At 36.4% G+C, this 17,736-nt stretch overlaps 1 protein-coding gene across 1 annotated transcript in view; it reads left to right on the top strand.

Annotated features, from left to right (window-relative positions):
- LOC107600312 (inactive N-acetylated-alpha-linked acidic dipeptidase-like protein 2) overlaps positions 1-17,736 on the top strand; it is a 98,150-nt gene that overhangs the window by 78,895 nt on the left and 1,519 nt on the right. Inside the window, exons 8-9 of the mRNA XM_016292181.1 lie at positions 473-678; positions 2,043-2,171. Coding sequence (XP_016147667.1) covers positions 473-678; positions 2,043-2,171 — 335 coding nt within the window. The remainder of the gene's footprint in view (positions 1-472; positions 679-2,042; positions 2,172-17,736) is intronic.

Here is a 17,736-nt window from a genome sequence, read left to right on the forward strand (position 1 = left end):
ATATATATATATATTACAGTAAAATTGTAAATATTACTTTGCTAATAATAATATACATTTTATCCATAAGTTTTTGTAATTCAAGCTTTTTACTTTTTACTACTGTACATTTTCCCCAATATTTTAATTGGTTTTATTTGAGTCATACATGCTGTCACAAATACATTAGGTAACTCAATTTAATGGCCGGATTAGGTAGAAAATGCAACTTAATTGAACATTACTACATTCTTTAGTAAAGTTAACCACAATGTGTTTTTCATTTATTTTATATGTAATATTAGGTTCCAGATGGCAGGAAATCAATTTTAAAAATGTATTTAAAAAGACAAAGATCCTCCTAGTTTTCATACGGTAGCTTTACCCTGCAGTTGATTAACACTCCACCTGTGTGAACATGTTTGTTGGTCTGTGAGTGTTTGTTTATTTCTTGTTTTGTGTGTAAGTGTTCCCGCTCTGTTTCCCCTTGTAGATCGATATGTACTGGTTGGCAGTCGTCATGGCAGCTGGTACGAGGGTGCGTTGGCGGACTGGGGGAAAGGCTCTGCAGTCATGTCTCAGATCATCGCCTCCATGACGGCTCAAACCCGTGCGGGCTGGCAGCCCGACCGCACCAACGTCTTCTGCTCCTGGGGGGGAACCTCACTGGGCAACATCGGCTCCTTTGAGTGGGGGAAGGTAATATTTGACTATTTCAGTCCAGGCTCATTGGAAAAACGTGCCTGTGGTGACATTTCTGCTAAATAATATTACATTGCTTGTACATTTTGCAAAACATTCAAAAGCACAGTCGGTTTTAACCAAAACCAATTACCATTCAGTCGGTGTTTTATGTTGGTTGTTACTGGTATCACAGTTAGGAAATGTCTGGTGAGTGGCCAAAAAAGTTAATGCTTTATCACATTTGAAAATAATGTACCGCCTACACTAATCCTAACCAATAGTGTTAACAGAAGCAAACAGGAGATAAAACGCATTTTTGCCACTTTAGCTTGCTTGTACAAGTCTTTGAGCTCTTTTATTGAGACTTGTGTTTCACTGGTCTTGACCCAACTGCTTCGCTTAACAAGTGCAGTGCTGTACCGGGTGAGAATTCTGAGCAAGTTTACTATGTCAAAAAAGCCTTATATATGTGGAGCTGGTTGTGTGATGCAAAAAGCATTTTGATGTAAAAGTGTTAAATGTACAAGGAATCATGCAAAATAAGTATTTCTTAATCAATAGTATGCCACTGTAATCATAATTTACATAAAAGTTGTTTTACTGTCTTTTACTGCCTCTAGTGTTCATTTCAGCTAGACACTGTAGTGAATTGTATGTACAAGTTTGTGTTTGGAGTTTGGAGTATTTCTTATTTAAACATCCTTAAACAAATTTCAACATGGAATTCATGTAGGAGCAAGACAATGAGCATGTGCATTTTATGCGACCCCTATGCGACATCCAGGTCACATTATAGCCTACAATTTACATATATAAGCTGCATATTTTAGATGTAGATTTAAAAAATATGCTTGAATTTGTCTAATTCATGATACATATTAGTTTATAGAAATCTTTGTCAACGATGTGTAGGGTTGCAACCTCAAAGTTGAGTTTAGTATTAGATCAAAAGCACATCGCTTTTTCTCTTCCTCAGTTTGACAACTAAAGCGATGGAGGAAAAACAAAAATAGTACAGATTAGCCTTGAGCAGCCGTACAAAAGCTTGCTAACATGATCAGCAAGCCATGAAGATTCAATCAGACAGATGGATGATTTTGGAGTGTTAATAAAATTATTCTGTTCGGCAAAGGAGTTTATTCTAATCAGTACAATGCAAACGTCATCATTAATCTGAAGAAGCCCCTAATAATGTCACGGTAAAATGATAGCTTTTGAGTATGAGAAAGACAGTAATGGTTCAAATTATTCACAATGCTCATTTAACAAAATTGTAGTGTCTCATTGGGGGTTACTCAGGCTTTGATGCCAAAATACCAGTCAAGGCCCGGACATATCATTGTTGGCAGGTGACGGCTGTGTTTTGTGTGTCTGTACAGGAGAATGCAGTGGTTCTTCAGAGCAGGGCAGTGGCTTATGTCAGCCTGCACAATCCTGTCAGAGCCCCTGGATCCCTGCAGGCCATAGCGTCACCTTCCCTTCAGCAACTGGCAGCTGAAACCCAAAAGGTACTTTATAAATATTCATTTATATCCACTTCGACAAGAAACGTGCAAATAGGACTTTATATAGAGTAGATGCATATGTTCCAGAAGCTTACATAAAACCCTACCCATCACTATCATTATTGACTGATGCAATATCTTGCTGTAGCTGTTTGGTCTTCCTATTATTCAGACTTGCACTACAACAAATCTGTGCACATGGCCTAGACGCCAAAAAAAACTAAACTGAAATGTTGTTACTTTTTTTGTTTACATTTTATTTGCTTCACGTAACCTCTTCACTACAAATATGTGCACATAGCCTAGACTTCCTAAAAAGAAACAGGGTCGGTTGTTTGTATGTATGTTTGTTTGTATTTATTTATTTGTTTGTTTGTTTGTTTATGCTTGTTAGTCTGTCTGTTTTTTAGTTGCTTCACATAACCCCTTTACTACTCATGGCCTAGACTCCCTCAAAAGTCATAGGTTCAGTTATTTGTATGTTTGTTTATTTATTTGTATTTATTTATTTATTTTTGTTTATTTATGTATGTTTGTTTGTTTGTTTGTTTGTCTGTCTGTCTGTTTGTTTGTTTTTTATTGCTTCACATAACCCCTTCACTACAAATGTGTGCACATGGCCTAGACTCCCCAAAAAGACATAGGGTCAGTTGTTTGTATGTTTGTTTGTTCGTAGCTATGTATGTATGTATGCATGATTTTATTTATTTATAAGGCTTCACATCCCCTTATACTAAAAATCTGCACATGTGGCCTAGACTCCCCAAAAAAGATATAAGGCCAGTAGGGGTGGAACAGTTCACGGAAAAAAATCGAACTGTACGGTTCTCCACACACGGTTCGGCACGCACTAGGGTCGCGGTTCAACTTAAATCTGACAACGCATCTGTAATATGGTTTGCTATAAATAACACGTAAAACAAACAGAGTTCTGCTAATGTATGTTTCTGTTGATGCACATTCTGGCTTCCCAGTACATTACAACAACAGCGATGAAAAATAAAAAAAAGTGGACAAACCATTCACTCTTGTTCAATGCGACTGGCGTATGCTGGAATATGAGCAGTCATTTATTACGTCATCACCCGGGTGTTGATAGCGCACGCGCACAGGTGAGACCTGGGGTGTATTCCAGAAAGCAGGTTATGTGACATTCATGGCTTACCTAAAAAAAACTGAAAATCACTGTTTATTTTATTTGTATCTTTACTCTATTGTATTTATTTGTGTTGTTGCCTGTAGTTAGATAGATTATTCGTATTTTCTTTATTTTTATTTAACAGTATAGTTTTCCCTAAACATAGCACATACCGAACCATACCGAAACCATGACTTTAAAACCGTGATACGAACCGAACCGTGAGTAAGTTGAACCGTTCCACCCCTAAAGGCCAGTCATGTACTTAGTTCAATTATTACACTCTTAAAAATAAAGGTGCTTCACGCTGCCATAGAATAACCTTTTTGTCTAAATGGTTCCATAAAGAACCTTTAACATCTGAAGAACCTTTCTGTTTCACAAATGATTCTTTGTGGAGAAAAACAGTTCTTTAGATTATAAAAAGGTAAGAAAGAGATGATTCTTTAAAGAACCTTTGACTGAATGGTTCTTTGTGGAACCAAAAATGGTTCTTCTATGGCATCACTGTGAAGAACCTTTTAAGCACTTTTATTTTTAAGAGTGTTTGGTCAAAGAAAAATATAATCTGGCAGTATTGCTAGAATCATAGGCGGAGGGTGAACCAACTCCAGGGTAAGGCTAAAAGCAGCCAAATCTATTAACTACAAACATCATAAACCTGTCTTTTTAGGCAAGAACCAGACATGGGTGTCGTGTAGGCTAATAAAATATGTTTAATGGGACTGAATTTGCATTTAATGTAATTACAATTTAATTAAAACATTAGAAATTGATAATTATATAACGTTTCCTTCCCACGGTTATTCAAACGGCGAATAAATTATGTACAGAAATGACATTATCACTAACTTTGATCTATCGCATTCTCAAAAAAACTAAAGTATAGTTATAATCACTGAAGCTGTCTACACTGCGAAATGAATCCCTTACTTACATTGTACGTACATCTGCGCTTTGTTGTTTATGATGAGAGAATTTGAGGAATTTAGTCATCGGCGCGTTCTACAAAGCTGATGAGTTTCAGCGATGACTCATCTGAACGTCTCTGATTGGCTATTTTATTTCTAAGCTCAACAGAATCGTGTGTGATTGGTTATAATGTGCAACACTGTAAAAACGCCTAAAACGAAATACGGTGCAACATGAGCAAATCTTAATTTAATGCAGCAGTCGACACTTTCTATTGATTTACACTTTGTTAGCAACAGACGTAATAGATTTAATTTGTTTGTGCAGGGGCATTTTTGCCCCAAGACCCCGTGGCCTTCTCCAGCCTTACACAATGGCCTATGGCTAGAATGTGTACGTACAGTCTATTTTTGAGAATATCTTACATTTAATTCAGTTGTTTAAATGTAATATCACCTTCATTTCTTCTTGTTGTCTGCTATTTTTAGTGCAAATACAATAATTTTGGTTATTATATTTATAGTAGGAAAGAAAAAGAAATTGTCTTGGCAAAGGGCACCATCTTATTTTGTTTAAATTTAAAGTGTATGGGATTGACTGAACGCGTTAAAGTTAAGGGGAATTTGATTTTGAATGCAGAATTGACACTTATCCTAGACTGTAAATTAACTCAACAAGGTCTTGGTATTTGAACAGTGTGCACCCAACTTCTTACATAAAACCTTTTTGCTGTATCCCATTTACTGTGAACACTGAGTCTGAGTTATGAATTCAAATGGCATTTCCAATAATGTGATATATAACTCATCTAACATATCTAACCTTAATATAGCTCTTGTATTCTGCTCAAGTTTCCAGATATATGGAGCGTCTTACTCATTCTGACAGGTTCATTTATGATTAGTGTGAATATATTGTAGTTTGTCGGAAATTATGACTAAACTCTTTAAAAACCTTAGCATCGCCTTGCTTATTAACTCTGTGTAACTTTATGGCAACTTCAATGAGTTTTAACTCATACTGACAGCCTCTTTAGCATCAGGTAATTGTCCCAGATGTGAACAGAGCAACAGAAAGGGTTAATACATTTAAATATTGCCGATTTATTAGTTGCTTTGTATAGCGTGCTGTAGGTCAGAGGCCCTGATCCAATGACAGCATGCCCTATTATTTTAAACTATACAATATTTTTTTTCATTAACCTAAATGCCAGTCTACCTGTGACATTTCAACCTAATAAAGTAAGCTCTGATCTTCACCGCTGCCACTATCGAAATCTCTCCTGCGAAACTTCTAAGAAAGAAATGGCATGAGTTCAGTGGAATAATTATTTCCTTTATCATCAGCAGTCTGGCCATAATGTTTGTAAAGGAGTTGACTGGGGAAAAAGGAATTGATGAGACTATGATCTGATGTGAGTAGGCAGAGAGGACTCAGGATGAAGTTTTGCAATATGGCTTCGGTATGCTTTGCATAACACTTAAGTACACGTTTGAAAAGCAGTTAGAGATGGAATTGTGTGCATATACAGTATGTGTTTAAAGCTCCTTTCTTATGAGATTTTTAGGTTTGGGTTATTTGTCATTAATTTAACAAAAGAAGAGCTGGAGCATGTTTAGAAAATTCCCACTTGTTCCAAAAAAAAAATGTTTTTACATTCATATTCATACATTTTTACTGTTTATGCTTATACCTTTTTGCGCCACTATATTTTATTTAAAAATGCTTCACGACCCAGTACTTTTGCTTAAGTAAAAATTAAAGGATAAGTGCTTACACTTTTACAGGAGTAATATTTTGTTAGTGTTTCTGTACTTTTACTCAAGTACATACTTGATGTAAACTTGATTTACATGAGGAAAAAAAAAACTTCAAAAGCAATGTGTCATAAGCAAAAATATGCATTGTACACAATGCCAAACCATTTATTGTAGAGTTAATGTATGTGGATTTTATATATATATATATATAAAAAGAAACCAAAGTGAGATTTGTGTAAGATCTCTTACACAAATCTCAGTTTGGTTTCCTTAATATGTGGAATGCAAACCAGGCCTGCAAATACTTTTTGAAATGTTGTGTGCGTTTCATTGGCATACCTTCTGAGTCACAGGTTTGGGCTCAATAGAGTTTTCAGATTCTTTCTGCATGAATTGTTGAAGTGGTTCTTAAAAACTCATGAATTAATATTTTTAAAGTAGCAAAAATATGTGTCCCATTCACTGATTCCATTGATTTATTATTGCATAGTTCTGTTTTTTAGTTTCAGTGAACTCTACACACTCACATAAATTACTTTCTTTGAGACTAATCTGAAATTCCTATAAATGCTCTGAATTCTTTGAACTGAGATATTCATAGTTCGTTCAGCTCCATCAAGATGATATTTAGGCCCAATCCCAATTCTACCCCTTAGCCCTTCCCCTTCAACCCCCCAAGGGGTGTCTCGATTCTCTTTTGGTTTGAGGGGTAGAGGTAGGGGAAGGGCCAGTTAGCCCTTCAAACGAAGATTTTTTCGGGACCACACTTCAAATGAAGGGGTATGAATTATCTCAGCGTAAACCGGCTTCAGCTGCAACATGGCTGCCCGAGCGAACAAAAAGACACATAAATGTAAGCATTTTTGGCATTAATAAAGATTTTAACGAAAATAATTCATTTGTTTTATGTTACATTCAATCGTGAGTTCATATTTACGGTCATGTTACTCAAAGAAATGTTTGCAAAAAATCGCTAAAGTTTGCTAACGTCATATCATTACTGACTGCACGATAGTGCCACAACATATTTTCATGTCTGATCAGGGCGATAATAGCCACCATAGACATTGAGGAGGGCTAGTACACCCAATAATTATAAATCGCTAAACCCTTTTTTGAAATATTTCCAATTCGAGAGAGAGAGAGAGAGAGGGAGGGAGAGAGAGAGAGATGAAAGTTGTGTGTGTGCGCGTCTGTGCCTTTCTCTTTTCAGAGTGAGTTTACTTCAAAAACAGCGATTTTATCCTCTCGTTGCTGGAAAATATAACGAGCGATTCAGTATTTAAACTGTTATTAATAAAAGTCGTGGGGCAGCATTGACAAGTTTCTTTGCTCCTGGATGTGTGAGCTGCACGATATTTGGTGTGTGTGTGTGTGTGTGTGTGTGTGTGTCAGTAAGCAGCGCATTAATATAGAACGGTAATTAAAAGCTCTAATGCACACCAGTATAGGTGTGTGTATTGCAGGAGCTAGACGACGTATGATGACGTGTGACGGCATAGTAGTAGTGTCCCAATTCTTAGGGGAATATTTTCAGGGGAAGGGGTATAAAATAGAATCGGGATTGGGCCTTAAGGTCTCTCTTGAAGTTTGAGATAAATTACCATCTTGAAAGACAACACGTAAATGTCCAGAAAAAATAAATAAATAAAAATAAAATCTCCTTGAATGTGAATGCGCAACCTCTCGTTTATCCGATATGCAAATTCTACCTGCTGTCCTGTAGTGTGATCACAACGAGGAGGAAAACCGTTTAGCATCAGCACTTTTCATTGTCTAAAAGTCCAGCTCCGTGGCCCTGTGCCTCCCCTCCACCAATCAGTCTCTGTCTCTCAGTAAATTGATAATGGCTTATGCTAATTGCTGTTGTCCTGTCAGAGCCTTCGACGCAATGAGACACAAGATGCCCTCATTAGCATGCTAATTGAATCCATACCATCCAATCAAAGATGCACAGGGACTGTTTGAGGATGACTTGGATGAATGACTTCCACTTGTCAGGTGCGATAAAAGAAAGGTTCGTTTTTGTTTTTATGAAGTGATTGTTATTCTTTTATTCTGCTTAAATCAATATCACAGGCCTTTATCCCGGTGTCCCAGTGCTGTATTATTAACCAGATGCATCACATCTGTGAGGTGAGGTTTATTATTTCAGCCATCGGTTTGTCCCTGGGTGGCATTAAAATCTCTTGCCTGCGCTTATTTTGTTATGTGACCTCTTGCCTCTAATTGTACATGCAGTTTTTCCAGTCATCTTGGATTGCTGCAATTGTGCAATTTATCTTTCGAAGACGTTCTTTTGGAGGCATCAGGTATCCACAACTCTTTCAATATTTTGAGACGTTGTAACAACACTATAAATCATGTTAGACCTATGGAAGTAATACTTTCCACTTATCTTGCTTTGCAGCTGTCTTTGGAATAAGAGATGCTGTGATGTTTTGAATGGGTGCTCTGGAACCAATTATAATAAAGAAAGTACTTCTGTTGGGATTACAGAGCAAAACACAAAGTAAATTGAGAGACTTTTTATTGTTTAATTGGGTATTGTTGTAGCAACATGTGCGTGTCTGTCTATTTTAAACTGAAAATACACAGGGAGAAGAGCAAACGATGAGGTATAATGTTTTGAGTGGGAAAACCTGTGAGTTTTGACGTGACATGGAATGGTGTAATTTGATTTGGAAGGAAGCATGTTTACCTCAACCATCCCAAATTTCATTGAATGGTTCAATTCATTAAACACAGTGGGTCAATCCTGTTATGCAGTACCTTAAAAACTGAACATGCTTTTGTTATGCCAGTAATTTCAGAAAGTATTTATTTTCGAAAAAGGATATATTAAGTTAACTAAGTTAAATTTGATATGTTTAACCACCTTTTAAAAATTTCCTAATAAAAAAACAGATTATTTAAAAAAAATTACATCACCATTTCATCACTTGCTCACCAATGGATCCTCTTCAGTGAATGGGTGCCAGAATGTCCAAACAGATGATAAAAACATCATAATAATCCAAAGTAATCCGTACCACTCCAGTCCATCGATTAGTATTTTGTGAAGTGAAAAGCTCTGTGTTTGTAATGAACAAATCCATCAAGACATTTTTTTTTTTACTTCAAACCATTACTTCCAGCTAAAATATGAGTGCTCTATCTATAATATTGCTTTCTCTGGTGAAAAGGACTCTTGTCTGTATCAGGAGAGAGATATGCAAAGATCAAGCACAGTTCACAAATGAAAACCATTCTGAACAAATATGTTGGTGGATTTTGATGCGAGAGGACTTTTTCACTGGAGGAAGCAGAATTATGGATTATGGACTTGTACTTTGGCCAGAAGTGACAGTTTACAGGTAATATGCCTTAACAATGGATTTGTTTCCTACAGACATGCAGTTTTTTGCTTCACGATGCTTTAATTGATCGACTAAAGTCATGTGAATTACTTATGGATTATTTTGATGTCTTATGTAACTTTTTCTCTAGATTAGGTATTTTAAAACCTGTTAAGCTTTAGGTAATCCTCTCTAAAATCCATGTCTCTTGCACCTGAGTAAACGGCAGTAGCCTCTTTCATAGAATTTTTTTTTCAGACAGCTCAAAATATAGGTCACATTCACATGTACACAACTTTTGCCATAAATACAAATTTTTTTTTCGAGTTTAAATCTGATTTCACTATGATTTTAAGGTGAGCTGCACTAAATAATGATCAAGGCAAGTTTGTTTCATTATGTGTCATAAGCAATATATATCAACACACGCTGTTGTCTCTGACAGATAAAGGCCATCGCATCTTATGCTTTTAGTAATAACCTTGGGATTTGTTTCGGCCCACCTTGTATTCCCTCCCACGCTATACCTCATATTGGTTCACATAAATCTGGCCTATATAAAATCTGACAGCACAATTGTATTCAGATGTGAAATGTTTAGAGAACATCAGTATAATATGTAATCCTCTTCCAAAAAAAAAAGAAAGTCCATTTTGATTATAGAGAAATGCAGATTGCTATACAAGCAATCTGAATGTGTTTATCAAAGCCAATCTTAGCTTTGAGACTGGAAACTATTTTTGCTTTTGTGCAATCAGAACGCCTACACACTACAGTTTACAATGGATGATGCATCACATGGACATGGAGTAAAAAAATTGAAGCAATTTCCACTTGATGTCAATTTCCGATTTCAAAATGCAGTTTCTGAGACAAAGTCCTTTAAATGCTTGGGAATGCACTCTGGCAGCTATTTTTAGTCATGCAAGTGCAGCTCATATCTAATTTAATTTAATTGATGGTATCATAAACTTTAATTGATGGTATCATAAACTAAAAAAAAAAGGTCTCACAATGTTTCCTAACGCCAACCATGTTGCCCCAGCTAACAAAACTGTGTTCTAAAAAGTTTGGCTGAAGTTCATATCAAGTTATTTCTGTTTGTTTTCACTGAACATTCAAAACATCCAGTTTAAAACAAAAAAAAAAAATTATTTCTTGGTTAAGGGAATCAGTGGGAAATGATGGTTGAATAACAAGGGTGTAGAAGCATCTAACTCTGGTTATAAGGCTAAAATTGACACCTCCTGCAAACGTATCCCCCAATTCTGATTGGTTGATTGGAATGTTGATCCAGGAACATGTAAATCAACCAATAACAGTTCATTTTGTTCTGCATAAAGTTTAGGGTGTGAAAATGTAAAGTCAGACTGGCACGCAACCGATAAATCATTCATTAAAGAATGTTGTGCAAATTTACTTAACGTACTGTACTTTTGAAAATCCAGTGTTTAGTCGATCCTGATGTCACAGTTGTAAATATGGTTTGCCATCATGACGGTTTTGTTTTCATATGGACCGTCAAAGAACACGACACACGCATCTCCTTGAAATCGAATTCAACCAATCAGATGACAACTTTGAAACTCCCGAAATGTTTCTATTTTGTTTGCCTTATGCATCAGACGTTCAACCAACGGTCCATGGGCATGACGTCTGAGGCTGAGACTGCATCTATGGTGTAGATGCCTGCTGTTTCTCGCCGAGTTCACCAAGTGCATTCTGTTTTATTTTTCAGGCTTTTGTAATAAAAACATAATGTAGCTAAATATGAATATCTGTTCTCAAGAGTAATCATCTGCCTCTGCACATATCACACCAACCGTATTATCTCAGCATTTTACCTCTGCAGAATTGGAATTCAAGCCACCTATACGTGTTGCATTTCATTTTCTATCAGTGCACACTGGCTTTCTTTTCATGACTTGAAAAGAAGATTAAATACTCTTTGAAAGACTCTTTCTCTCAGAATGAAAAACATTCTAAGCATTTACGCTCTTTGAAATGGTCTAAAAAGCTTGGCTTTGCCTCAGACTTAATGCAAGTGGAAGTGCTGGTCAAAACATCTCGTAGTAGTGATGGACTACACTCTTAAAAATAAAGGTGCTTCACCATGCCATAGAATAACCTTTTTGTCTAAATGGTTCCATAAAGAACCTTTAACATCTGAAGAACCTTTCTGTTTCACAAAAGGTTCTTTGTGGCGAAAGAAGGTTCTTCAGATTATTAAAAATGTAAGAAAGAGATGGTTCTTTAAAGAACCTTTGACTAAATTGTTCTTTGCGGAACCAAAAATGGTTCTTCTTTGGCATCGCTTGAAGAACCTTTTGAAGCACCTTTATTTTTAAGAGTGTACAACAAAATAAGAGGAGCTGGAAAACAGCAGTCTGACATTTTTGGCAAGCCTGTGAATGATAGATTACTGACCTTAGCAGACCCGTGATCAATACTGTAAAAACCAACCAAGGATTGTGTTTCAGACTCACCTGCATCTGATAACCCCTACATCTGATAATGCAGCCCGGCATGCATTTATCACCATTACCTGAATTCCTGAATTCCTTCTTGTGCATCAAGAGCCACTGATCACACTTGACTTAATCTGCCAGTATAGCCAATGACACAAACAGAAGGCAAGGCCACTGAGGGCGTACTCTTCCATGGAAATCATGTGGCAGGACCGAATGCGCAGCTGCCCCCAGCAGTCTGTTGGGCTGTAACGCTTCATTCTGTGGCACCGTGGTCCTGTCACTCAACACTTCATAAAAGCCCGGCCGGGTCCCCAGCACGATAACATCATCCGCCATTCTCTAGATTAGATTTTCACTGGGATTTCATCAAGATAATGCATGTTTTGTGTGCGTGCCACGACACGCTAATTGCAAGCCATTAGCGAAAGCATTTGGCAGGCTTCGGAGGAAGGCGTCTTATGCGTACAGTCTTAGATTTCTGTAACAGTGAGTTCATTGTCACCCAGCTCTATTCAACACAAATGGGGCTTTCTGTTACCCACAATTGTCTCTTCCTGTATTAGTTTTTCAATGAAAGGAAGATAGATTACTCCTTTGTGGTTAATAAAGGACATCATGTCAGATTTCTTTTTTTTAACCATTTTGTGTCTCACTGTAAAGTGTATAATATAAAAATATATTAGAGTGATTTCTGAAGGTTTGTGTGACACTGAAAGCTGGAGTAATGATGCTGAAAATGCAGCTTTGCCAACACAGGAATAAATTATATTTTAAAATATAGTAAACACATAACAAAATATATTAAAATACAAAAAACTTAATGTATGCAGTGCAATAATATTTCTTAATATTACTGTTTTACTGTATTTTTGATCAAATACAGCCTTGGTGAGAGACTTATTTCAAAAACGTTTAAAAAAAATTGAAAGAAGTAATTTATGAGATATAAAACAAATACTCTTCTATATTTAATTATTCTTGTTATGCAAAAGCTGAATTTTCAGCATCATTACTCTAGTCTTGAGTGTTGCATGAAACTTTAGAAATCATTCTAATATGCTTATTTGCTGCTCAAGAAACTTTCCTTATTACTATCAGTAGCTATGTTTCCATCCAAAGTTATCAGAATCAGAATGAGCTTTATTGCCAGGTATGTTTACACATACGAGGAATTAGTTTTAGTGACAGAAGCTCCACAGTGCGACAGAATGACAGTGACAAGACAAAGACACAGTTAATAAGAAGAATAATATACAAAATAGATAATGTGCAAAATAGCAAAAACACAATATACAAAATAGACAATTTAGTATACTGTACAGGTATGTTAGGTGCAAATTTGAAATGTAAATACGTATGTGTGTTAAATAAATGTATAATAGTATTGTGTGTTCCACGTTTATTGTCAAGTGTTCATGAGATGTATTGCCTGAGGGAAGAAACTGTTCCTGTGCCTGTGCTGGGCATAAACGTGTGCAAAATTGGAATATCGCATAAAACACTTGCAAATAAAGCACCATTTCCATCCAGTGATTTGAAGAGGACAAAGTCGTCACTTCCTAATGAACTTGTACTAAATATTACGAAGAAAAATTTAATTTGCTGCAGTAGGAGAATGCACTGTATATAATTATTTTTGTATACAATAAATTACGAGCTTCAGAGCATGCAGACGAAACGTGATCATGTTATCTTAGTTTTGGAGCCTGCTGTTTGGGAACGCAATTCTGTGAGTTAATTATAACGAAACACTTTGACGAGACTTTGCTCAAGCATTTTAGAATGACAAAATAGCAGATGCTGTGCAATGAGATTGGTCCGTTGGTTCGTCCAGTTATGCTGTCCCATCGCAAAGTCACTTGTCTTTTTTAATGCGCATTAAGGAATTTATTCAGTTAAAGTGTTTCCATCGAAATTTATGTGCATGTTTTCTTACCGGATAAGAAATTTATTTTACTTAGTTGAGCGCATACGTTTTTTAGAATGCGCTGGCATTTCCATCCAGCGTTTTTTTAGTGGAAACCATTTGTGTGTGTGTGTGTGTGTGTTGAATATCTGCAAGCCTGACCTCTTTGTATGATTGGTTGAACTCTTAAATGGGCGGGACTTGCGATAAACTAATAATAACTCTGAGATATAGTACTCAGAAATATAGTAGTTGAAGTCTGAACATTTTGTTTTGTATTCCTAATTGTGTATTTTGTATTTCAGCACTTTTTTAGTAGTTTGGGAGCACAACTGTGATTCCTCACTCCCACTTCGCCACTGGCAGAAACATAACATTTCTTTCATGTAAGAATTTCCCTTTTATGTCTAACTTCACAATCCAATGCCCATTTCACAGTAATAAAAAAGAGCTCCTGCCCTGTTTGTCTCTTATATGAGTTGCAAGCACTAAACACTAAAATGTAGTCATTAAACAGATTTTTTTCCCTCACAGAATGAAATGAAATAAAATGACTTCTGTAGTAAATACCGCGTACATTGTGTTACATCAGTCATGCATTCACTGAGACTTGATTGCTTACATTCACTGCAATCGTGACTAGGCAAAAAATGACATGTTTTACTTCTATAATGAGTTTTGTAGCAATTTGTGGACCATTTTCCAGCCAAATGCATTGCATTTGAAACACTGCAGTGCCTAGCACTAGATGAAATCATTTCCTTGCATTAACCGTCTTAGATTTGTGCTTAACCACACAGAGATCTCATCGATTGAATAAAGAGTGCAGCACAGGGCCTGATCACATATGTTGGAGATCATTCATCACCGTAGCATGTGCGGAACGGCCGGGCTCTGCTCCCACACTGGAGGCCACGATGTGATTTCAGACGCTCCCTTCCTGTATTAGTGATGCTGTCTGCACAAGCACATGGTTTATCACTTCAGCTGGCAATCAATTAGTTCCCAATCAATAGTCTCTCGCTGGCCAACAGGCAACAAATTAGCAGCCTCTCTCCGCTTGCACTACACTTGTTTATCCCGGGAACTTGTTTTTCATCGGGAATCTAACCCGTTCTGCTAGCAGCTTAAGCTCGACGCTTTGCCACGTGTATCCAGGTGTTTAATTAAACAAATATTTTATGAGCAAACATTCAAGCTCTTTCGGTACTAGACAAATGGATGTTTCTGTGTTTAAAAAAGGGTCACTTAGAGGAGTGAATAATGGGTACGAAAACAGAGCAGACGCTAAAAGCTGTTAATTACTAGGTTTCATTCAGAAAGCAGTCATGTCAATTTCTGTCTAATAACTAGTTGCCGTAAAACAGGAAAAACTTTTTCATTGAGCATCGTAGCATCACATTTCAAAAGGCCTTTTTCATATGCAACTGCCACTGGAGACACTTTCAAATGATTTCCATATTACTCTTTCATTTTAAATGGATGCTATTAGGCAAAAAATGAAGCTTTATTTGTCCTCTCATTTTAAAAGGCTCCAGTGCGCCACCATCTGTACGGTGATGGCAGACCTCTCACATTATGCACAGTGACACCCTTCTTGTTGTTGTTGTTGTTTTTTTTTTAAATGATCTCAGTCTTATTCATCCATTTTGTCTCTTCTTTTTATAAGTGTATCAGTGGTTCCAATTCCACTTCTCTGCAAATGTAATTTCCAAAGGTCACCTTCTCTGAGAATAAATTATCTCCACAATGCAAGGTCATTCTCCGTCTCCAGCGCATTCAGAACGAGATAACAGTTTTGTTCACAGATTTGCCGGCCTTTCTCTCCCTCTCTCTCTCTCTCTCTCTCTCTCTCTCTCCCTCTCTCTCCCACCCCCCAGCCCCCTCATTGTGCTGTAAGAAATTTTAGTTTGATGTCATATTTTATCAAATACAAATAGTCATTTTGCAGCTGTGAATTGATGAATTATCTCAGGTACCTCTTACTGTATGCAGGGATTTTTTCCATTCATTCCAAAGCAGTTTTAGCGCACACAGCTTGACTGAAATAATGGTGTACAGCGAACAGTGGGAAGCATTCAGGAAAGGATCTGGCCATTCTGGGTGTTTCTTCAACTATTTCTTTAACAGCTTTGGCCCCTGTCAATTTTATACAATAAACTCTCATAAAACACATTTTGACACTTGCACTTTTAATTTAATTTATCCACTAATAATGACCAGCAACGTACATACATTAGTAATTTTTCCCCGATCCGTGCATTCATCCATCCATATATTTATATATACACTGTCGTTCAGTAAGATTTTTAATGTTTTTTAATGGAGTATCTTATACTCATCAAGGCTGTATATATTTGATAAAAAATACAGAAAATTAAAACAGTAATATTGTGAAATATTATTGCAATTTCTAATATCGGTTTCCCATTTCTAATAAACACTGTTCTTTTTAACATTTTATTCATCAAAGAATCCTAAAATAAATTATTAAAGGTCCCAAAAAATATTAAGCAGCACAACTGTTTTCAACATTGATTATTAATCAGCATATTAGAATGATTTCTCAAGGGTCATGTGACACTGAAGACTGGAGTAATGATGCTGAAAATGCAGCACTGCGTCACAGAAATAAATTAGGTTTTAAAGTATATTAAAATACAAAAATGTTATTTTAAATTGCAATAATATTTCATAAAATTGCTTTTCTTTCTATATTTGTGATCAAATAGATACAGCCTTGATGAGCACAAGAAACTTCTTTAAAAAACATAAAAAATCGTACTGATCCCAAACTTTTAAACGACACTGTGTATAGATATATAAAGTAGTGGCTTAAACTAAATGATGAAGGCGTGGTTATTTATTTATTTATGTCCCTTCACATAACAAACGGTTATATAAAATCTGTTAGTTTTAATTTAAAAAATCAACCCCCAGCATGCTTTATAGATCCTGTGGCCCAAATCATTTCTGAAAGGAAAATAAACAGCCACTTTGTATAGTCAGGCAAATTAACAACATTTCTGTTGAGGTCAACTAAAGTTTGTGTATGAATAAGAATTATTTTTTAGGTATAGAAACTGCATTTAAAATTATTGTTCATGAAAACATACAACAAATTCAATTAATTCAGCCCCCAGGACAGGTGCCTGCAGTTAAAGAGACGCTGTTTATGCCACTGATCGTTCCTTTGGCTGCCTGTGATTATGTGTGGGTGGTTTGTGTTTAGATGTGGAAGTTGTCAGTCACTGGATCACAGTGATCACAATGGCATGGTAAAAGACTGCTCATTTGCTAATGGTCTTTAGCAGGCAATGCTATTTGCTTCCCATCAGCTGAGTGGATGAGCAGCTTCATTTGCTGTGGCTGTCTGCCAGTGCAACTCACTCTCTCTCCTCACTACCCACAGGTCTATTCAAGCTCAAATATATAAACAATGATTTTGCCATCTCGTTATCATTGCAGACAGAGAAATTAAATATTGATTCTCCCCACAGGGAAAAAGAATTGCTGTGCAGAAATTACCTATTCTCCCTCTTTCTCGCCGCTCCCAAGCCGTTTCTGCTGTCACATTTTACCTCAGGAATTTGTGGCTAATTTTGACTTTAATGGCTTTTGCTGCCTATGAAGATGAAGGAGTCCACTTTTTTTCAGAATGAAGCACCGAATGTTACAGTAATCCATGCACAGTGCAAAAATAGACACACGAGGGAGAATATGTCTTATATGCTCTCTCTGGGGCATATACGACTGTTTTGCAAATCATCATGTCACATAATTAATATTAATGAGTCAAGCTGATAATGCAGTTTATTATGTGCCCCCCTCTGCTGCTTTTCAGTTCCTGTGGCCCAAATCATTTATAAATGAAAAAAAAAACAGTTTTGTTTAGTCAGACAAATTAACCACATTAACATTGAGGTAGACTAAATTTTGTTTATGAAATAATTTAAAGGGGTCATATGATCCTTTTTTAAAGATCATTATTTTGTGTATTTGGTGTAACAGAATATGTTGACATGCTTTAATGTCCAAAAAAC

This window comes from Sinocyclocheilus grahami, unplaced genomic scaffold (genome assembly GCF_001515645.1).
Source record: "Sinocyclocheilus grahami isolate Dianchi unplaced genomic scaffold, SAMN03320097.WGS_v1.1 scaffold281.1, whole genome shotgun sequence".
Taxonomy (NCBI): domain Eukaryota; kingdom Metazoa; phylum Chordata; class Actinopteri; order Cypriniformes; family Cyprinidae; genus Sinocyclocheilus; species Sinocyclocheilus grahami.